This window comes from Muscardinus avellanarius (assembly GCF_963383645.1).
Source record: "Muscardinus avellanarius genome assembly, chromosome: 13".
In the NCBI taxonomy this organism is placed as follows: Eukaryota; Metazoa; Chordata; class Mammalia; order Rodentia; family Gliridae; genus Muscardinus; species Muscardinus avellanarius.
Genome location: NC_137799.1, coordinates 38,005,970 through 38,028,924, shown reverse-complemented (window position 1 = coordinate 38,028,924; position 22,955 = coordinate 38,005,970). Strand labels below are relative to the sequence as shown.

Sequence of the window (22,955 nt, the reverse complement as noted above, 5' to 3'; positions counted from 1 at the left end):
CCTGGAGATTTGACTCAGAGACTGAGAAAGAAAGGACAGAACCCCGTGGTTCTCTGGAGAACCTACAGCGGGATCTCAGAGTATAAAAACTCGCCTAACTCCGAATGCCAACTTGGAGGAATGGATGCGGACCCCCCCCCCGCATCCTCCCCCCGCACTTCTCACTCACTTGCCAACATTCTTAGTGTGCTGTCTCCTGCTCACTCTTTCTTTTTTTTTTCTTTTCTTTTTTCTTTTCTTTTCTTTTTTTTTTTTTTTTTTTTTTTTGCAGGTCTGGGGATGGAACCCAGAGGCATTTGACCTCCGAGCTACACCCCCTGCCCAATTTTTTATTCCTTATTTTGAAACAGGGTCTCACTGAGTTGTGGAGGGCCTCACTAAGTAGCTGAGGCTGTCTGCGAACAGTGATCCTCTGGTCTCAGCCTCCGAATGCTGGGATGACAAGCGTGCGCCACCACGCCCGGCTCACTGTTTCTTGTCTAGGGCCAACCTCGCTAGAATATAAGCTCTACCAGGGCGTTGAGTTTTGTCTGTTTGGTTCCTGATGTATCCCAAGACCTAGACTAGGTTCAGGCACATATGGGATTTCTCTAGTCTACATTTTCATATGAAAATTATAAGCACAATTATTTTCTCTCTGTGTGTGTGTGTGTGTGTGTGTGTGTGTGTGTGTGTAACTGGGGATCAAACCCTGGGGCATTCTACCTCCAAGCTACCTCCAAGCTACACCCTCAGCCCTATTTTTTATTCTCGATATTGAAACAGAGTCTCACTACGTTGTGGAGGCCTCTCTAAGTAACTGAAGCTGACTGCAAACCTGTGATCCTACTGTCTCTGCCTCCCAAGTACTGGGTTCACAAGGGTGCGCCACCATGCCCGTCTCTAAGGATAATATTTTCAGTGTTCACCAATGCCTAGCCTCTTAACTTTACAGGTAGGAAAACTGAAACTCAGAGAGGGAAGGAACGTGACTTGGACCACGTGTCCAGCTGAGAGCAGAGCAGGAGCCTGATGGAGGCCTTCTGTCTCCCTCGTGCATACTCTGTCCCTCGCTCAGTGGGGACCAGCGGTCAGCAAGCAGCAACTGCCTCAGTAAAGCCATTTGCCTTCCATTTCCATGGCTGCCTCAAGGACACCAGCAAGGAAACCAGGCTCGGTGTGGTACTGTGAGCTTGTGATCTCAATATTTGGGAGGCTGAAATAGGAGGGTTGCAGGTTTGAGGTCAGCCTCACTCAACAACTTAGCATCGGTCCTGTCCCGCATCCTTTCTAGGGCCCGTTGCCCACATGATAAAGGGGTGCTTCATGTGGCCAACTTCACCTTCTACTTGGAGCCGTCTGAGCCCCTCCTCTCTCTTCACTAGCGAGAGAAAGGCACAGCCTGGGTCCCCATTAATCCTGACTGTTCCGCTGCTGCCCAGTCGTTCCCAGAGGGCCAGGAGGAGGCCGTCTGCACTGAGCTAGATAAGAGGCTAAGCCTTTTCGCAGAGACGTCTAATCCTGTTAGGCAGATGTGAAATCTGAGGGGCATGACGATGCCCTGCGCCAGTGTTCCCAAGAGCTTGTCTGTGTGCCGTGTGGCACCCGAGATAATTTCAGAGATATGTGAACGGAGGTTATTTTTTAATTTCCATACATTTTTTATGATGTGCGCTTGGAGAATAAACATATCCAGCACAATCCAACTTGGGATGTAAAGAATATCCTGGAGCGAGGTGCGGTGGTGCCAGCCCTTAATCCCCGCACTTGAGAGGCTGAGATGATGGGAAGATCACAGGGTCCAGGGGAGTTTCAGCAACTTAGAAAAATCTTGTTTCCAAATAAAAAATAAAAAGGCCTGGGGGTATAGCTTGGAGGTAGAATGCCCCTGGGTTCAAACCCCAGAATTAAAAATAAACTAAAAAGCATATTGTCTAGGGTGAGCTCAAGTGGGAGTCACCACACCACAGGCTTTTTTGTGCAGACTGTACATGCTACAGGTGTGGTCTGGGGGTTTACTGTCACAGCAAAGGTCACTAAGGGCAGTCTGAGGCCAGCTGTCACTTGGGGACTGTTCCTGCAGGATGGTGGTGATCCCGGGTGCCTTCCCATGAGTCGCCTTCTGTGTCGCCTGTTCACCTGGTGCCAGGTGAGGTGGCAGAGGGCACCACAGCCAGAGCCCCTTCACATGACCTTAGAAACCTGGAGAAACAATGTCCCCCCCACTTTGGTCCAGGCCTTCTTTGCAGGCATTCAAAATCCTCTGTGTGTGTGTGTGTGTGTGTGTGTGTGTGTGTGTGTGTGTGTGTGGTACTGGGGTTCCTGGGAATCCTTCTACCTCTGGGCTACACTCCCAGACCTATTTTATACTTTTTATTTGTAAACAGGGTCTCTTAAGGCAGCGTGGCTGGCTTCGAACCTGCACGATCCTCCTGTCTCCGCCTCCCAAGCGTGGAATTACAAGCGTGCACCACCACACCCAGCTCAAAATCCTTTTTTATTAAAAAAAAAGGAAGGGGCTGGGTTGGGCGTGGGATTCTATTGGAAAGACAGAGGCTGAAGGAGGGAAGGACAATGGTGGAGGCCCAGGGATGCTGTGTAGTGCTATTCTAAAAATAAGAAATGAAGCAATTTTGTGTGTGTGTGTGTGTGTGTGTGTGTGTGTGTGTGTGTGGTACTGGGGTGGAACCCAGGGGTTTTTTTACCTCTGGGTTATACCCCCAGACCTACTTTATACTTTATTTGGAAACAGGGTCTCACTAAGTTGCTGAGAGCCTCACTAAGTATCTGAGGCTGGCTTCTAACCTGTGCGATCCCCCTGTCTCAGCCTTCCAAGCGCGGGGATTATAAGCGTGCGCCACCACGCCCAGCGAAATGGAGCAGTTGAATTCAGCTTTCCCTTGGCTCTTGGCATGGCCACAGGTGAAGTGACCTGTAAGGCGTCACATCCCAGGCCCTGTGTTGCAGTGAAAGGCTTGGCTGCCGTCCCATCCATGGGGAGGAGAGAGCCCAGACCCTGAGTGGGGTCCTGGTTGAAACTGCACTTTGAGGAGTAATTCCGTGGGTGATAGATAAAATCATTTTTCTGATACAGCATCATCTTGCTCTGAATTCCTTTAAAGAAACTCATGGCAGTGTGAGACACCAGCCCATTATGTGTCACTGAGCTATGGTCACTGTAATGAACCAAGGCAATATTAAATGAGAGAGATTAGAATGTAAATATGAGTTTCCCTAAAATATTTCCCAATAACTCTTCCTTTGGGCTTAAAAGATTCTCCTCCCTGAAAAGAGTTTACAGTCTTAACAAGACCTCACCCTTGAAAACACACCCTTTGCCCATTAGTAGTTAGTGTCCATTTCATTTCCCCTATACTCCTGGAAACCACTGATTGATTTTCTAGTTCTGGAATTGCCTGATATGGGCATTTCATACAAACAAATGGAATTGTGAAGTGTGTGATTTTTTTTTCCAGTACTGGGGATGGAACCCAGGGGCATTCTACCTCCGAGCTATACCCTCAGCCCTATTATTTATTTATTTATTTATTTATTTATTTATTTATTTTGGTGGTACTGGGAGTGGAACCCAGGGGCTTTTCTACCTCCGGGCTATACTCCCAGACCTATTTTATACTTTATTTGGAAACAGGGTCTTACTAAGTTGCTGAAAGCCTCACTAGGTAGCTGAGGCTGGCTTTGAACCTGTGCGATCTGCCTGTCTCAGCCTCCCAAGCGCTGGGATTACAAGTGTGCGCCACCACGCCTAGCTTTATTCTTTATTTTAAAACAGGGTCTTACCGAGTTGCAAAGGGCCTCACCGAGTAGCTGAGGCTGACTGTGAGATACAGTCCTCCTGTCTCAGCCTCCCAAATGCTGAAATTACAAGCATGCCCTATCATCCCCGGCCCCAGCCCTATTTTTATTATTTATTTTGAAACAGGGTCTCACTAAGTAGCTGAGGCTGTCCTTGAATTTGCAATCCACCTGTCTTATTCTCCCAAATGCTGGGATTACAAGCGTGCACCACCACACCCAACTTAGTATGTGGCCTTTTGTATGTGGCCTTTCTTCACTTTGCGTGTTTTCAAGGTCCCTCCATGTCTGAGCCTGTCAGGACCCAGTTCCTTCTTACTGCAGAGAGAAACTGTATTCTTTAAATTCTTGCCTCAGCCGCATTGAGTCACAGCTGAGCTCACATTGCCTCAGGAGAAGATGTTCTACTCAGTCGCTACATTCTAACAGAACACTAGAGTTTTCAAAGTATTGTCACAACAGCATGGAATTCTGGCTTACAGCAATGCTGGCACATTCCTGGCAGGGATCGTTATTACTGTTTTTGTGGATAAGAAAACAAGCCAGGAGGGAAGTGCTCTGTGGTAGGTGTGCATCACCATGCGCCGTCATCAAAGTGCAAGTCGGAATTTGATGGGCAGGCAGGCGGGGAGTGTGGAGCAGGCAGAGGAAGTTGTGCCTGGAGAAGCATGAGCCCATGAGAAATCAGGGCCTGCCTGGGAACAACAGGTGGCAGCTTCCTCTAGAGTGTACAGCGTGCGGGAAGCAAGAGAGACAGACGGGCAGGGATCTGAGCACAAAAGGGTGTGTGTGTGTGTGTGTGTGTGTGTGTGTGTGTGTGTGTTACTGGGGGTAGAACCCAGGGGCTTTTCTACCTCCGGGATATACCTCCAGACCTCTTTTTATATTTTATTTGGAAACAGGGTCTCACTAAGTTGCTGAGAGCCTCACTAAGTAGCTGAGGCTGGCTTCGAACCTGTGCGATCCTCCTGTCTCAGCCTCCCAAGCACTGGGATTACAAGCCTGCGCCACCACGCCAGGTGGATTTTTTTTTAAATGGGGGTGATTGAACCCAGGGACACTCTACCACTGAACTACACCTCAGACTTTTTTATTTTTATTTTGAGACATGATCTCGCTAAGTTGCCCAGGCTGGACTTAAAACTTGTGACAAGCAAACGAATCTGATTTTGAATTCCAGCTCTTTCACTTCCTTGTTGTATACACTCTTCGCCAAACTATTTCTTCATGCCTCAGTTTCCTTTTTGTGAAGGAGGATTGTTATAAGCATTAAATAACACCTGTAAATTGCTTAGCCCAGTAGCTGACATATGGTGAACGGTAGTCTTGTTAATGTGGTTGTGTTATTGACATTACTTTAAGACTTTATCCCAAATATGAAGGGGAGCCACTGGAGGATTTGGAAAATAAAAATGTTGGGCCAGTTGGGTGTGATGGCACACACTTACATTCCTAGTAGTTGGGAGGCTGAGACGGAGGATCAAAGGTTTGAGGAACAGTCTCAGCAAGTAGTGACACTCTCATCAACCTAGCAAGATACTGTTTCCAAATAAAAATAAAACAGGGCTGGGGGTGTAGCTCAGAGGTAGAATGCCTCTTGGATTCAATCCCTATTGCCATACACACAGCAAAAAAAAAAAAAAAAAAATGTTGGGCTAGAGGTGTAGTTCAGTGGGAGAGCATTTGTCTAGCATGTGAGAGGCTCTGGATTTGATCCCCAGAACTGCAAAAAGAAATGACTAATAAAGAAGTGTTTCTGGTTAGAATTACATGTTCTATTACTTTGGCAGTCCTATGGAAAATAGATAGATTGGTGGAAGGTGAAGCTATGGAGACTGGCTGGAGCTTATGATAGTACTTGAGGTGGCCCTGAGAAAGGAGAGGTGGTGAGAGGTTAAGGTGGCTGGAAGCAAAGCCTCAGACTTGGAGACGGGATCAAGGTGGGGTTGGAGACAGGAGGAATCAAGGGTGGTTCCACACTCTTGACGTGGGCTGGTAGAGAGTTAAATGGTAGTCTTCAACAAGACGTTCCATCTTGGGAAAGGAGGGATTCCACTTGAGAAACGGAACAGAGAAGGATGGTCAGCCCAAGTTCCTCTAGGACCTCTTGGTAAAGATACAAACTAGGCCATTGGTTCTCCAAGCAGCTGGAACCATGGGAATAAACTTGCCCATGGAGAGTGTTTAGAGCTGTGAGCCCCATACTTTTCTGTACATTGAAATCACTTGGGGGAAGGGATCTTTAAAACTACCAATGTCTGGTCTATATCCTCAAAAGTTCTAATTTAGTTGATCTAGAGTACAAGCTGGGAGCTTATGCAGATGATTCTAATATGCAACAGAGTTTGGGTACCACAGTTTTAGAAACAATAGGCATCATTTTTAAAATTTTAGTTGAGAACCAATCCCTAAAATTCAGGATGGTGAGAAAAGAGGTTTATCAAGAAAGCTGAGAAGGTCATAGTCCAAGAGGCTAAACATGTCATAGGAGCCATGGAGGAAAGCTGAAAAACTTTAACACTTTTATTTATGTTAGTTTAAGAGAAAATGCTAGTTTGGTATTTTATTTCTCTCATTATTCAACAGGTTGGGTGTTTGTCTTGAGTTTTGGGTTCTTTTTTGTGATCTTTTCTTGTGCCAGCAGCTCATAGCCTTGAACCTTGTATATGCTGGAGATTAAGTGCTGTAGAAAGGTTTATATTTTGTTTTTCTTTTCTGTTTATTACTATTGTGTGGACAACCCACCATCCTATTTTGTATTCCATTTATTCATTTACCATTTATCACTTTAATAAACATTTATTGAATTTGTTGAATGTCTGTTTTATGTTAGGAGCTAGAGATACAAAGATGACTAAGATTAAAAAAACAACAACCCTGTCTTCCAGTTGTTTATGATCTGACTGGCCCAGTTCACAGTTCAGAGTCACCTCTCCTAAGTTAGCCTCAGGCCCGGAAGGCGTGCTCAATCCAGTCCCCATCCAATCTTGATTGTCCTCTACAGGGTCTCTGACCTGCTAATATATTTTGTATTCTCATACACCTAGATGAGAAACGCTGGTGTGTGCCCAGAGGGGGGTGATCTAAAGTGACTCTGTGTTATTGAAGGACTGTTAGAGGAATGGAGAATGTATAGTCTGGAGTAGAGGAGACTTAAAGCCAGCAAGCTTTCCATAAGCAGGTCAGAAAGCCCAGTGTATAGAAGAGGGAGCCTGCTTCTTCTTGGTGCTGTTGCTTGGGGTGTGACACTGCTGCCGAGGACTGAAGCTGTAGATAGGTGGAACCCAGCCTTAGGTAAAGAGCTTTCTAACAAGATGATGGGTCCAGCAGCGAGTGAGAGAATCCATAGAGGCCAGATGACTTTTTGGCAGTGGAATTGTAGCGAAGATTCAAATGTTTGAGGATTATCTGCCTCCTACTTTGCTCCAGAGGCTAGTATTAAAGCCATTAGCAGGTCATTCTCTTGACTTTAAACTCCTACTTAGACCTTGCTGAGTCAGGGGGCATTTTTAATGGCTTCGTTGGTGTCACCATTTCTTTGGCCTTTGGAGATCCCTGACTGAAGGCACATGCTTACCCTCAGTCCAGATACATAATGCAAATTGGTTCTTTTAACTAGAGTCATATATGTTTATAAAATGAGTTAGCTAAATTGCATTGGGCAGCAGTTTCTTAACGGTTCCCTTTAGGTAACCACTACAGTTTGACGACCTTCAAAAAGAATGGAAAGGCTTGCTGATCCGCGGTACTTATGGGCATGTTTGAGACCCCTGTCAGCTCCACAGTCATTCAGAGACAGAAACAATGAAGAGGTTAGAAATGCTGGTCTTCTGGCACGGTGGTCACTCCAGGGCTTCCAAATACTCTAGGCAATATGCTTTCCTGATTTTCAAGACAGAGGCAACAAATATCACCTTCTCTGGCTCCTAGATCGAGCAGAGGCCTCCAATTGCAGAAGTCATCTGGTCCATGTGCTTCACGCCAGTGTCCCTGGACACTATATACATGCAGTTAGTCTCTGCTGAATGTGTGTGTGTGTGTGTGTGTGTGTGTGTGTGTGTGTGTGTGTAAGAGAGAGAGCAGGAGAGAAGAAAGATACCTTCGAACTACACCCCAGCCCTATTTTTAAATTTTATTTTGAAACAGGGTCTCACGCAGTTGCAGAGGGCCTCATTAACTTGCTAAGGCTGGCCTTGAATCTGCAATCCTCCTGTCTCAGTCTCCAAAGTACTGGGATTACAGGTGTGCACCACCATACCCAGATAGTGACTAAGAATTTTTTTTTTTTTTTCAGTACTGGGGATAGAAACCAGGGGCATTCTACCGAGCTATACCCTGAGCTATTTTTTTATTTTGCCCTATTTTTTAAATTCTTTATTTTGAAATAGGGTTTCACTGAGTTGCAAAAGGCCTCACTAAGTAGCTGAGGCTGTCTGAGAAGCCGGTTCCTACTGTCTCAGCCTCCCAAATGCTGGGATTACAAGCGTGTGCCTCCATAACTGGCTGACTAAGATCTTAATACTCCTTGAGAAAACCCATTCCACCCTTGGATCACTAGGAGCAGTACAGAGGTCTGCTTAGTCTCAGCTAAGACTTCCTCTCTGTGGCATTCTCCCATTAACCCTGGCTTCGCATCTCAGAATCATGTGGAATCTGACTTTTTCTACATGGCGGTCTTTGGGCTGTTTGTGAACCGTGATTATTATAGGCTACCCCCAAGTTTCTGTCTAATAAACATTGTCTGAAATTTTCAGTGAGTCTTCGTATGACTTGGTTTTAAGGCTCCTTACATTCCTAAATCCCTGAAAATATGATGCTCAGACAAGACAAAGTTAATATCCATCTCCTAAAATTTGCCAGCTAACTTTATTCTAAAGAAGGTCTTAATAAGGTCATGGGTATTTGAAATAATATCCTGAAACTTTGCTAGATATTTATTCTGCCCTCTGTAATTAGTCCCTGTATTGTCAGGAAACCAGAACCTGCATTTTTGAGTAAGCCTCAAAGAAATATGTGATTCCATGTCCTCGGCAAAGGAACATCAAGTAATCCTTATTATAAAAGAACATTTACAGATCAGTAACAAAAAGGCAAACATTCCAGTAGGAAGACAAGGAAAAGCCAGAAGCAGGGAAGTAACAAATAATAAATACAGCCGGGCGTGGTGGCTCACGCCTATAATCCCAGCACTTGGAAGGCTGAGACAGGAGGACACAGTTCTGAGGACAGCCTCAGCAACATCGCAAGATACTCAGCAACCTAGTGAGATCCTGTTTCCAAACAAATAATAAAAAAGGTCTGGGGGTGTAGCTTGAAGGTAGAATATACCTGGGTTCAATCCCCAGTACCAAAAGAAAAAGGGGGAAAAAAAACCACAATGGTCAGAGGATATGAAAAAGTAGAGATATACTAGTAATCAAATAATTTCTTCCTTACTTTCTGCCTTCCTTCCTCACTCTCTCCCTCCCTTCCTTTCTTTCTTTTGTGGTCCTGGGGATTTAACCCAGGGTCTCTGAGCTAACCCTCCAGCCTTATTTTATTTTTTATTTTGAAACAGTTGTTATCCGGGCATGGTAACACATGCTTGTAATCTCAGCATTTGGGAAGCTGAGACAGGAGGATCACAGTTGGCAGACAGCTTCAGCAGCTTTAAGCCCTTTGCAACTCAGTGAGACCCTCCAAAATAAAGAATAAAAAGTAGGGCTTGGGGCGTGTGGCTTGGAGGTAGAATGTCCCTGGGTTCCATACCCAGTACCAAAAAAGAAAGAGAAAGAGAGAGAGAAGAAAGAAAGGAAGGAAGGAAAGGGAGAGAGAGAGAGAGAAAGGAAGGAAGGAAGGAAGGAAGGAAGGAAGGAAGGAAGGAAGAGAGAGAGAGAAAGAAAAGAAACAGGGCTGTGCTAAATTGCTAAGGCTGACCAGGAACCTGTTTTAGCCTCCCAAGTACTGGGACTACAGGCGTTCACCGTTACACCTGGCTCAAATAGTTTCAAATCAAAACTAGAATAAGCTGTTATCTGAAAGATATCCATGATATAGTCACAGGTTAAATAAAATACTAAGTAGAAGCCAGGTATAGTTGTGCACACCTGTAATCCCAGTACTTGGGAGGCTGAGACAGGAGGGTCATAGGTTCAAAGACAGCCTCAGCAACTTAGTGAGGCAACTTAATGAGATCCTGTTCAAGATAGAAATAAAATAAGGCTAGGGGTATAGCTCAGAGGTAAAATGCCTCTGAGTTCAATTCCCCAGTATCACACACACACACACACACACACACACACACACACACCACGCACACGTACAACCAAAGGGCCAATGATATATGTATGTATCATTCCTCATTGAGTTATGGAATTAATTTGATAAGTTGAGACCAATATTTTAAAAAGTGAAATAGACTATAATATAAAATATCAATATATATTGATCTATGGAACATTAATCTTAAGCATATATCTTTTCCTGGTAACCCGACAATATCTATCAAATCACAAGTGCATGTAACTTTGGGCTGAACAATTTAATATTGGGAACCATCCAAGTATGAACTTGCATGCAAGCAGAAACAAAGTATGCACAACAAACTCACTGCAGTACTGTTTATAACAGCAAATGGCGATAACCCAAATGTCTATCAACAAAGGACTTCTTTTTAAATTACAGTACACTCACACAATAAACTACTCACTAGTTGTCAAAAAAGAATGAAAGCCAGGCACGGCGGTGCACGCTTGTAATCCCAGCACTCGGGAGGCCGAGATGGGAGGATCGCGGTTCACTGACAGCCCTCAGCTACTACTCAGTGAGGCCCTCTGCAACTCAGTGAGACCCCGTTTCAAAATAAAGAATAAAAAAAAATAGGGCTGGGGTGTAGCTCGGAGGTAGAATGCCCCTGGGTTCCATCCCCAGTACCACCAAAAAAGAAAAAAAGAATGAAGAAGGATTCTATATACCGATGTAGAAAGATATCAAATGAATATCTAAGGGGGGGGGGGAGCATGGGACAGAACAATGTGTGAAGTATACTGCTCTCTGTGTTACTAAGAGGAAATATAAAATCTACATTTGCATTTACTTGCATAGCCATGATGAAACTCTGGAAGGACAAAAGAAAGAGAACCGTAAGGACATGGGAGCTGGGTGGAGGGGGGCAGATCAGGACAGTAGGAGACCTTCCATGTGTGTGTTATTTTACTGTGGTAACAACACAACATGAAATCTACATCCAAGCTACACCCCCAGCCCTTTGGATATTTTTATTATGAAGCAGGGTCTTACTAAGCTGCAGATGGTCTTGCTAAGTTGCTGAAGCTGGCCTTGAACCTGAAATCCTCCTGCCTTGACTTCCCAAATCCTAGGATTACACGTGTGCACCATCACACCCAGCCACAATTTTTCTAAGTGGAAAACACAGTAACTATATGTCTTTTTTTTTTTTTTTTTTTTTTTTTTTTTGCAGGTCTGGGGATGGAACCCAGGGGCATTCGACCTCCGAGCTACACCTCCTGCCCAATTTTTTATTCTTTATTTTGAAACAGAGTCTCACTGAGTTGCAGAGGGCCTAAGTAGCTGAGGCTGCCCACGAATCACGATCCTCTGGTCTCAGCCTCTTAGCCTCTTAAATGCTGGGATTACAGGTGTTCGCCACCACACCTGGCTACTATATATCTTTTTTAATAGGCTGATATTAAATTATACAAGTGAATTTCCTATTCAAAAATTAAATATAAAATATTGAGAAAAAAAGCAACACTCAGAAAACATGTTCAGTGTGATTAAGAATGCTTTCATGAGCCAGGCACGGTGACACACATCTGTAATCCCAGTACTTGGGAAGCTGAGACAGAAGGGCTGCAAGTTCAGAGCCAGCCTCAGAAACTTAGCAAGACTCGGTTTCAAAATTAAAAAGACCAGTGGGTAGCCGGGCGTGGTGGCGCACGCTTGTAATCCCCGCGCTTGGGAAGCGGAGACAGGAGGATCGCGCAGGTTCGAAGACAGCCGCGCTGGCGTAAGAGACCCTGTTTCCAAATAAAATATAAAATAGGTCTGGGAGTGTAGCCCGGAGGTAGAAGGGCTTCCAGGAACCCCAGTACCACCAAAAAAAAAAAAAAAAAAAAAAAAGACCAGTGGGTAGCTCAAAGGTAGACTATACCTGAGTTCAATCCTCATTACCCCCCCACCACCACCATCACACACACACAGAACTGCAGTTCCCAACACAGGCAAAAAAGCTGAACTGTGGTCCAGGATGCACACCGTCAGGGGAGGACATTGTCACACTGTCAGACGTATTTCTCACTGTGGGTCACCGAAACAAAGTTTGAGAAACTTCTCTACTTTACTTTCTCATCCTTGCCTGTAAGAAACAAAGGCACTCTGTTTACAAGCCCGGACTCTTCGGGGCAGAGGTTGCTGAAGTGCTCACTGCGGGCGCTGAGCTTTCTGTGGATTTCAGGTAGAAGGAGAACGCTAGTTACTTGCTCAGCGTGTCTTCAAATGGCAAATGGAAAGCATTGTGCTGATGTGACAGAGCCCTCATCACAGTGTTTTGGGCAGCTTCTTAAGAACACTCTTCTTTTCTTTTTAGGTAAATGGAAGAGCTGGAGACCAGTTTTTTCCAGACTCGGAAAGCACACAGGATAGAACAAATGGTGGCCAGATGGCTTCGGCGCTCCCGGGACAGCTCGGCCCGGTAAGGTTCTGGGCCAGCCAGCAGAGATTCTATCCACGAAGGTCGGGTGTTCCTGTGGGAGGAGGTTTTGCCCGTCCCAGCAGCACCTGGGCATTGCTCTCTCTGGCTGGCTTTGTTCTTACACCATGTGATGGGAAAAGTGTAAAAGATCAGCTGATTGGCTGGGGTGCCTTTCTGGTACCCCCACCCCAACATATACCCACAAACAGTGACACTCCCTCCAAACTCACACACATGTACAGAAGCAGACCCACACACACAGCCAGATGTATTCGCACAAACACGATCGTGTGTAAGCATTTTTTCTGAAACATATATTGATATGTTTACACACTCTCTGACACACACACACCTTGTCTTGGTACTTGATATGAAAGTCCAGCAACCTGCTGTTTATATTCTCAACTGGTCTGGGTTTTCAGCAGCTGTTCCTTCCCCGTCATCCCTATTTCACTCTAAACCAAATAAAATGAAATCAAATACAGATCTGATTTGACTGCTACAAGAGAACTTGAAAATATGTTCTGTTTCAAAGCGTTCATTTTCCATCTCAGGTTTCCCATCTGGCCCTGCCACAGAGATGAAATATCATGTGTCAGGTGTTTCTGAGACACACATTCTTCCGAAGGAACTGGAAACAGCTGCTCTGTGGCCCAGTGATACACTGCTCAGAGCCCACTGCGCCGGCCAGGTCCTCTGATCCTCACACGCTGAGGTGAGGTGAGGCCGGTAGAAGTAGCCCCGGTTTACAGATGGACTGCCCGAGGCTCCGAGAGTGACTTCCTTAGGACCACTCCCACCCCTGCTCAGAGACCTTCGATGGGCCCTCATTTCTTGCAGAATGGAATTTAAACATTTCTTTTTTGGTTTGACATTTTAAGGTTCTCCGTGATCAAGCCACAGTCCTTAAGGCTACTTATCATACTACTCCGCTCCATTCATATTGTGCTAAAGGGGACAATATTCCGACCACCGTCTGTGTTCCCCTATTCCAACCACCCTCCTTCCTCTTTCCCCTTGAACCTGGGCCCCTGCGCCTCGTCCCTTCCTCCTGGAGCCCACCCAGGGTTTAAGTCCTGGGTGAAGCGCTGGGTCTCCCTGAAGTGTCACCCAGTCAGTCAGGATGACGCTCTTCCTGGTTCGTGGCATTTGAGTTGTGGCATCGGCCCATCGGGCTCCTCCTGATGAATTACGTTCACTGAGCACATGCGTCGTCTCTCTTCTGCCCCGCTGTTCTGTGAGGTCAGGGACGGCACCAGCCTCATCTCTGTAGCATTGCAGCACTCCATGAACAAACAGAAAACTACATAGCATCTTGTTCCCCAAAGTAGGTTCTGCAAAACCTAGTTTTGTTTGAGGCTCTCCACTGAAAAGGTTCTGTGATTTTTTTAGGCTATCTTGCAGAGTTACTGAGGCCATCCTCAAACTTAAAATCCTCTTGTCTCAGCCTCCCAAGTACTAGGATTACAGGTGTGTACCACCATGCTCAGCTCAGACATGTTTGGGAAATGATGTAACCTATATCCCACCTCTACCCACCCACCTTCTTGCTTCATTATGCAGACCGTGCATGTTAGAGCAATTAAAGGCTCTAAAAAGTCCTGCAGAAAAGAGACCTGTTTAATTTTTTAATATATATTTTTATTGGCGCATTGTATTCATACATCATAATGGGATTAAAAAAAAACTTGTGTAGACATACATGCACACATCGCCCAGTTAGCCCCTACCCAATTCCCACCCCATTCCCTCCCCATCCCTCCTTCCCATGCTTGGCTTAGTGGTTGAGTTTGATGTGAGTAAGTACATCATGTGCTTTAAAGCGTTTCCCTCTCCCCCCCTCCATCCCCACAGTTAGGTTGCCTTTTTGCTCCTCTATAGGATCTCCTTTTTCACCTGGAGATCCTCCTATGACCCCACTCACCCTAGCTTTCACATATCAGGGAAAGCATCCGATTCCTTACTTTTTGCGACTGACTAATCTCGCTTAGCATAATGCCCTCAAGCTCCAGAGACCTGTTTTTTTTTAATTATTTATTTTTTTTTATAAGTGGAACATATTGAGAGTGGTGTACATTTACATTGTGCTTCATGCCCTTCCTCCTCCATTTCCCTCCCCCCTCCCAATAGAGAGTGTCCAGGTTAATCATGTTATATTTATACTATTACACATATTCGTATGTAGCTCCTCCATTGAACAACCTCAGCCTTCTTCCTCTCCTATCCTTCCATTCAAGCTTTGCTGAGATTTCCCCTCCATTATCTGGAGTCCCTCTGGTATTACCACTACTCCCTAGCTTGGATATATTAGAGAAAACATATGTCCCTTCTCTTTCTGTGCTTGACTAATCTCACTTAACATAATGTTCTCCAGCTCCCTCCATCTTCTTACAAATTCTATTATTTTTTCTTTATAGCTGAATAGAATTCCATTGTGTGTATTTCCCATAATTTTACAATCCATTCATCTGTTGATGGAGATCTAGGTTGGTTCTATATTTTGGCTATTACAAACTGTGCTGCTATGAACATGGGTATGCATATGTTAACGTAGTTCTCTGAATTCAACCCCTTTGGAAAGATACCCAGGAGTGGTATAGCCAGATCAAATGGTAGATCTATTCCCAGTTTTCTAAGGAATCTCCATACTGATCTCCATAGTGGCTGAACTACTCTGCACTCCCACCAACAGTGTAAAAGAGTTCCTCTTTCCCCACATCCTCGCCAGCAACTGTTGTTGTGTGATTTCTTTGTTTGCCACTCTGATTGGGATTAGATGGAATCTCAGTGTAGTTTTGATTTGCATCTCCTTGATGGCTAGTGATGTTGAACATCTTTTCATGTATCTATTGGCCATTTGTATCTCTTCTTTTGCGAAATGTCTATTCATTTCAGTTGCCCATTTCTTGATTGGGGTGTTTGTTTTGCTAGTGTAGAGTCTTTTGAGCTCTTTGTATATTCTGGATATTAGCCCCCTATCAGAGTGGTGGCTGGTAAAGATCTCCCATTCTGTAGGCTTCCTCTTTAGGTTCCTGATGGTTTCCTTTGATGAGAAGAAACTTTTTAGTTTGAAGAGATCCCACTTTCTACCTCCGGGCTACACTCCCAGACCTATTTTATATTTTTATTTGGAAACAGGGTCTCTTAAGCCAGCGAGACTGGCTTCAAACCTATGCGGTCCTCCTGGCTCCGCCTCCCAAGCACGGGGCGGGGATTACAAGCGCAATAGCATCTTCTTTTAAGAGACCTCTCCTAGACCTGTGTAATGGAGCATGTCTGTAATTTCATTACTTGGGAGGCTGACACAGTAGGATCACAGGTTCAAGGCCAGCCTTTGTAACTTAGAAAGACCTTGTTTCAAAATAAATAGGGCTGAGGGTGTAGTTCAGAGAGAGAACACATCTGGATTTAATCCCCAGTACCATATGAAAGAAAGAAAGGAAAGAAGGAAGAGAGGGAGGAAGGGAGAGGAGGAAGGAGGAAAAGAGGGAGGAAAGGAGGGACAGAAAAAAGATAAAAAGAGAACCCTTTTCTGCTGGGCACAGTGTTTCATGCCTGTAGTCCTAGTTACTCAGGAGGCTAAGGTAGGAGGATCAGAAGTTCAAGGCCAGCTTGGGAAACTTAGTAAGACACTATCTCAAAATAATTTTTTAAAAAAAGACTGAGGATGAGCCAGGTGTGGTGGCTCATGCCTATAATCCCAGTTCTTGGGAGGCTGAGACAGGACAACTGTAAGTTCAAGGACATCCTTAACAAGTTGTGAGACCATCATCAACCTGGTAAGAACCAGTTTCCAAATAATAAATATATCAGGCTGGGCATGTAGCTTGAAGGTAAAATGCCTCTGGGTTCAATCCCCAGTAACACACACACACAGAGAGAGACACACACACGCTAAAAGATTAAAATACAGCTCAGTGATAGAACCACCACTGGGTTCAGTCCCTCCCAGTACCACTAAAAGAGAGTCCAAGTGCACTTTCCTGACCCCTAAGGCACAGTAGGTCTATCTCCATGGCAGTCTCCTCCATTCATCTCACTTGATAAAAATTGATTTATTCACTTCTACCTCCCCTACCTGTTTATTGTCTGACCCTTCTCCTCTGACCCTCCTGTCATGATGAGACCAAGGACCACAGCTGTCTTGCTTTACAAAGTATACTCAGCCCTGGCAGAGTGCACACTATGTTATCTATGTTTAATTATCTTTTACTAATAAAAAGCTTTCACAATAAGAGACTGTATCATTTACTCAATAAACCTGAAATTTTCATCCTTCTTTCAATAGGAATTTACTTGATTTACTACTGTTGTCATTGTTGTTATACTGGGGTTGAACCTAGGGGCATTCTGCCTTGGATCGGCACCCTCAACACTTTTTTAAAAATAATTTTGAAGCAGTTAGCTGCTGAGGGACTTCCTATTTTGCTGAGGCTAGCCTCAGACCTGTGATCCTTCTGCCTCAGCCTCCCAAGTACTGAGATTACAGGCACATGCCACCATACCTAGCTCCGACAGCAATTTTTTGATGGCTTAGATTTTTTAAAACATGTAGGAAAATTTAAAGTAATAATAACAGTGTTATAAGTAGACTGCAAACCAATTCGATTTAGGATTTAGCATTTTTAGACTAACATTAGCCCTGAGTTTCCTGGTACCTGGGCCAGCAATGAAGGAAGTACCTTGAAATGCTTTCTATGTTCCGTAAAAAGAAAACAAAGACATTCATCTTCAGTCAGATCATTTTTCATTCTGTTTTTTTCACACTATTAAAAACTTCCCATCATTTCAACCCATCCTTACTTTACTTATAATTGGTATTTTCCCATGAAATGTAAGCTTTATTTCTGGCTCAAAGTGAGTTGTCCAGAGTAAATTAAGTCAAGAATAACTGGTTTCTATTTCCAAACATGATCAACAAGTAAATAACTTTTATGTGCCTGGAGGAATATTAGAAATGTATAATACAACTTTAATAGGTGTTTCCTGGGGTAAGGGGTTGTCAACTTTCAGAGATACTCTGATTTATTAAATTTTAAATGAACCCCAGCCACTGTTATTGTTGCAGTCATTAGCTAAATTCAGATGATGGCCCTTGGTTTGAATGAGTGAAGTTTGTGGTTGGGTCAGTAGAAGCCTAGTGATAACCTGTGATTAGAGGAATGGGAAATAAGATGAAGCTGCCTCCTCTGTGATCACTTGATTTCATCTTCCAAAATGAAAATAGCATTTCCAGTATCAAGTGCTCTTTTAAAAATAGCTAGCCTCTCAAATGGCCTCAGTGAGATGTTTTGAATTTTTGTATAAATAATGCAGTATGGGACTGGGGATGTAGTTCAGTGGAGGAGTGTATATTTTCTACAAGCATGGCCTGAGTGTGCTCCTCAGGACCACAAAACAACAATAACAACAAAACAATAATAGTAACATAATACAAACTGATTTTTCTTTTCATATAAGTATATACTTTTTTATTTTTGCTCTACTGGAGCTTAAACCTGTGGTCTCACGCGTGCTAGCCAGTGCTCTGTAAACTACTTAATAAAAGCATGGCCTCACACATGCTAGGCAAGCCCCCTAGAAGATGCTTAATAAAATCTGCAACACAGAAATTACATCATAAACAAATTAATCTTAACCATTTTTCTTTCAATTAAATTATCACCTTCTTTATAGCTCTGTATGACTGTAGGTGTGATGAAATGGGGCTGAGGGTGTAGCTCAGTAGTAGAGTGCTTGCGTAGCATGCACAAGGCCCTGAATTATAGCTCAGTGTCACAGAAAGAGAAAGAGAAAGAGAAAGAAAGAAAGAAAGAAAGAAAGAAAGAAAGAAAGAAAGAAAGAAAGAGAAAGAAAAGAAAAAAGGGAAAGAAAGAAGGAAAAAGAAAGGAAGGAAGGAAGAACAATAAAGACTTATGTGATAGTATACCTTTCCACTTAACTATGTCAATTTTTTTCTATGAAAGTTTACATTTTCACATAATGAAATTGAATTTCCCCTTTACTTCATGATTGTTTCTTTGTGTGTGTGTGTTGGTGGGGGGGGGGAGTACTGGGGGGTAGAACCCAGGAACTTTTTACTTCTGGGCTACATACCCAGCCCTATTTTATAATTTATTTGGAAACAGGGTCTCACTAAGTTGCCGAGAGCCTCACTAAGTAGCTGAGACTGGCTTCGAACCTGCACGGTCCTCTTGTCTCAGCCTCCCAAGTGCAGGGATTACAAGCGTGCACCACCATGCCAGGTGATTGATCAGTCTCACTACTTGCTGAGGCTGTCCTTGAACCTGTGATCCTCCTGTCTTAGCCTCCCAACTACTGTGATTGCAAGTGTGTGCCACCATACCCAAGTTACTTAAGTCTTTAATTTGGAGTTTATTTTAGTATATGCCAGGAAGTGATTTTTTTTCTGAGATGGGAAGTCCAACACGATCAACTCTGAGCTGTCTTTCCCTTCTCACCTGACTTATTCTTCCCTGAATCTCCTTTATTATATATGAAATTCTTGTGTCTTTGAGTGGGAGATCATATCCATTTCTTGGCTGGCATTCTGTTCCATTGATCTAATTGTCTATTTTAACACATCTGTGTTAAAATTATTTACATTTCTATATTTTTCTTGTGGCACTGGCAATTTAACCCAGGGGCTTCTGTGAACTACACCCCCAGCCTTATTTTTTATTTGGAAACGGGGTCTCACTAAATTGCCTAGGATGATCTCAAACCTGCTATCCTCCTGTCTCAGCCTCCCAAGTATTGGGATTACAGGTATGCACCCCCATGCCGAGCTTACATTACTATACAGTAGTGTACATCTTAATATCTATAAAGCTAGGCTTTTATTGCTCATTCTCAGTATCTTTACTCTTACCCATTTTTCTGCCACATGAACTTTAGAGTAGTTCAGCTTCATTATTAAAATAATTGAGCATGAGATTCACTGAATTTTTTTTATGCTCAGTCTAGAAATGTTAGTTCTACAGAGTAAGAGCTAAAGAAGCAACAAGAGCTCACTGCAGCTTGGTCCTTCTTCACTATTGCTTAGTTTTACCCTTTGGGCTTGAAAAGAAGACTGTTTCCACCTAGCTTGAATCTTAATACTAACGAGGACACACACACACACACACACACACACACACACACACACACACACGCCTACACACAGGGGCACACGGCGCCTATGTGCATCCCGTGCACACACCACACGTGTGCTCACAGGCATACACATGTACACGTAGTATGGCATCTTAGTGTCAGAAGCTCTTGATGCTGGTTTTATATATGTTGCAAGTTTATTTGTTCATTATAACTATAGGTAGCCTACTTACTAATCAACAGGGCTAGCTTTTTTGGACCTCTCTAATATTGCTGGCAGACTCTTTCAGGTGACAATTTTTTTTTTATTGCTGCTTGACCTATGAGTGAAAGTGGAAATATTTAATAACAATCTAGAAGGTTCCTGAGCTGCATCTGCAAGTTCTGTTATTTACCAAATCCTGTTTTTAAAATGATAAGGAAGTGAGCCAGGCGTGTTGGCGCACACTTGTAATCCCTGCGCTTGGGTGGCGGAGACAGGAGGATCGCACAGGTTCGAAGCCAGCCGCGCTGGTTTAAGAGACCCTGTTTCCAAATTCAAAAAAAAAGTATAAAATAGGTCTGGGAGTGTAGCCCGGAAATAGAAGGGCTTCCAGGAACCCCAGTACCACCCAAAATAAATAAATAATAAGGAAGTGATTTCTCTTTCTTTGAACTGTAGGAGCATTGAAATCGCGCTGTCTACACTGAACAGGCCCCTAGAACTGTCACAACCTCAAGCATATTCCTCTGATTATGACTACATGTTAAGTATATAGACTACTGCCTGTTTCTGCTTTCTTGAATACACTTCAAATTACAAAATCCATGGTATATCAAATTTAGCTTTTAAAATCACTGAAGCCAAACATATTAAAGTGTTTAAACAGATTTCAAAATAGATTCTCCATATCCTGCTGGAAGATGAAGGCCAATTCTTTGGTGTTACTGGATAAAGGTAAAATATATTTTCCAACATATCAGAGAAGCAGATAAAAAGCCAGAGAATATTTGAGGCATAATCTGTTTCCATCTGGCAATATTTCTTCTCAGTTTTGTTGATCAGCTCAGTATGAATTTGTGACCCATACATTTTAGAATTAGCCCACACAAGAGTGTTTTCATGATAAGTTTCACGTGTTTGTTTCTCATCCTTAGGGTAACTCCAGTTACCTGACAGGAATTTCATTAGTGTGATCACGGATCTTGTGTTGTTTCAGAGCAAGATGGCAGAAATGCCTTCAGATGCATTGTCTAAACCCATTAGCACGGCTGCAGGCATATGTTTTTGTATCTGTGCTTAGTTTGATATTTATAAGATGCTTTGAAGGAGGAAATTTTGTTGCGGAAATCATTTCCTTCAGCTTACTGTCAAATATTAAATGTTCTCTGTGAGAGAGGCCACAGTTTGGTCATGTACTTAGGTAATCCCTTTCCAAACAAAAGCTAGAACATGGCCTTTGGGGAAAATGTCAGATCCAGACTTTGGACCAAAGCCACTGACACTATCCAGGGATTAGTCAACATGGCGGGGCCTCCTCTGTCTACCACGGTTGAGGAATAACCCCTTCCAAATAGAAAATGTCTGATAGCCGAAGCTCATATGTTTGGAAAGCATCAACAAGGATTCTTTGGAAACCCCATTGTAAAACTTGTTCTTTCTTTTGTTCTCCAGACAATTGTTAAACCTTACTCTATAGCTGGCATTGAGTTCAGCATGTAGAATAAGGAATGCTCAGTTCTTGCTATGCAAATTGCAGGTGAGAGGACAAGAGACTTTGATGGCTCATTATGAATGTAGTGTGTGTTTCAGAAAGGCGAGTATGGTTTTGTGGGCACACTCAGAAGATGGAGATACGTCCACCCACTGAGAAGGCTGAGTAGGAGTCGGGCAGGTAGAATGCATGGTTAGCAGGTATGTTAAGGAAAGAGAGAAAGAGAAAGAGAAAGAGAAAGAGAGAGAGAGAGAGAGAGAGAGTGTGTGTGTGTGTGTGTGTGTGTGTGTGTGTGTGTGTGTGTGTATGTGAGAGAGAGTGTGTGTGTGTGTGTTGGGGATTAGGGGATATTCTAGAGAGAGGGAAGAGCTTATCCAAAGGCCAGAATGTTTGAGGAACTCAATGGAGACTAGTTTATCTGGGACAAAAATATCAGAGGATGAATGGCTTGGTCTCGGAGACGAGTGATGGTGAGGGGCTATCTTAAACTCTATTCAGGAGTTTGAATTGGACCATTCAGTTAGGGGAGGCATATGAACAAGGCTACATCTGTAAAATTGTTCTGGCTGCTAGATGGAGAATGATTCAAGCACAGAGAAGAATGAAAAGTGGGGAACGAGTTAGAAGCCTGTTGCAGAAATCTGTTGTCGGGACTAGCAATAGGGGCCTGAAATTGAATGGCAGCTGTGGAGATGGAGATGAATGGATATCTGGAGAGATCTTTGGTGCTGGGACTGAGAGGACATGAGGGATGAGAGGATGGGAGCATCAGGTGTGACGCCCAGGAGTCTGGCTTGAGCAGCTAGCATCATCCTCATGATACTGTCTACCGAGCTCTGGACATGGACAAGATGAGTCCCGATTAGGACAATATTCACAGGGCTGGTCCATACATCAAATTAAGCAAACATAGAGGAAAATGACAAGCATTTAACTATGAAACATAGCCGGGCGTGGTGGCACACGCTTGTAATCCCCGCGCTTGGGAGGCAGAGACAGGAGGATCGCGCAGGTTCGAAGCCAGCCGCGCGCGCTGGCTTATGAGACCCTGTTTCCAAATAAAAAAGTATAAAAAATAGGTCTGGGAGTGTAGCCCGGAAGTAGAAGGGCTTCCAGGAACCCCAGTACCACCAAAAAAATAAATAAATAAATAAAAATAAAAAATAAAAAATAACTATGAAACATATATTCAAATCGGTATTTATTGGTAGTTTTGCAACTTATTTCAAATGGACATTTATTAGTAGTTTCATATATCTTCTCACCTTTGGCTAATTCTCCTTCCTCTGAGCAGAGGTCTTCACTTGATGCTGTGAGGAATGCAGAGAGGGTGGAATGTGGACTCCTGCTTCCAGTGTCTATGATGGGTAGTGATATTTGGGGTCAGGTAACTGTCAATAAAAGTTGGGGTGCTGTGGGCCATGCAAGACCGTCAGGGCTCTGAGATGAGAAAAATTATGTCTAGTGAAAATCAGAGATAGAAGAGCTGGATTCTGACTCAGCCTTATGCTTCCCTGGAGAAACAGCTGGGGAAACTGAGGCCCAGAGGAAAACTGGGGAGGGAGTGAGATTAGTCCAGAGCCTGGGAAGGGGAAAGGGAAAGGGAAAGGGCGCAGGTGGATGATGCTGCCTGAGGTCCAAGGGCGCAGGACTGTGTGGACAAGGCTGGGGAGTCTGAT

The 22,955-nt window shown here is 43.8% G+C and overlaps 1 protein-coding gene across 2 annotated transcripts in view; it reads left to right on the top strand.

Moving 5' to 3' along the window:
• Window positions 1-12,386: 12,386 nt before the first annotated feature.
• FRMPD1 (FERM and PDZ domain containing 1) overlaps window positions 12,387-22,955 on the top strand; it is a gene marked incomplete at both ends in the record, with an annotated part of 59,468 nt that continues 48,899 nt past the window's right edge. For both annotated transcript variants that reach the window (XM_080708514.1, XM_080708513.1), the window contains one exon: window positions 12,387-12,487. In XM_080708514.1, the coding sequence (XP_080564640.1) occupies window positions 12,387-12,487 (101 nt within the window). The remainder of the gene's footprint in view (window positions 12,488-22,955) is intronic.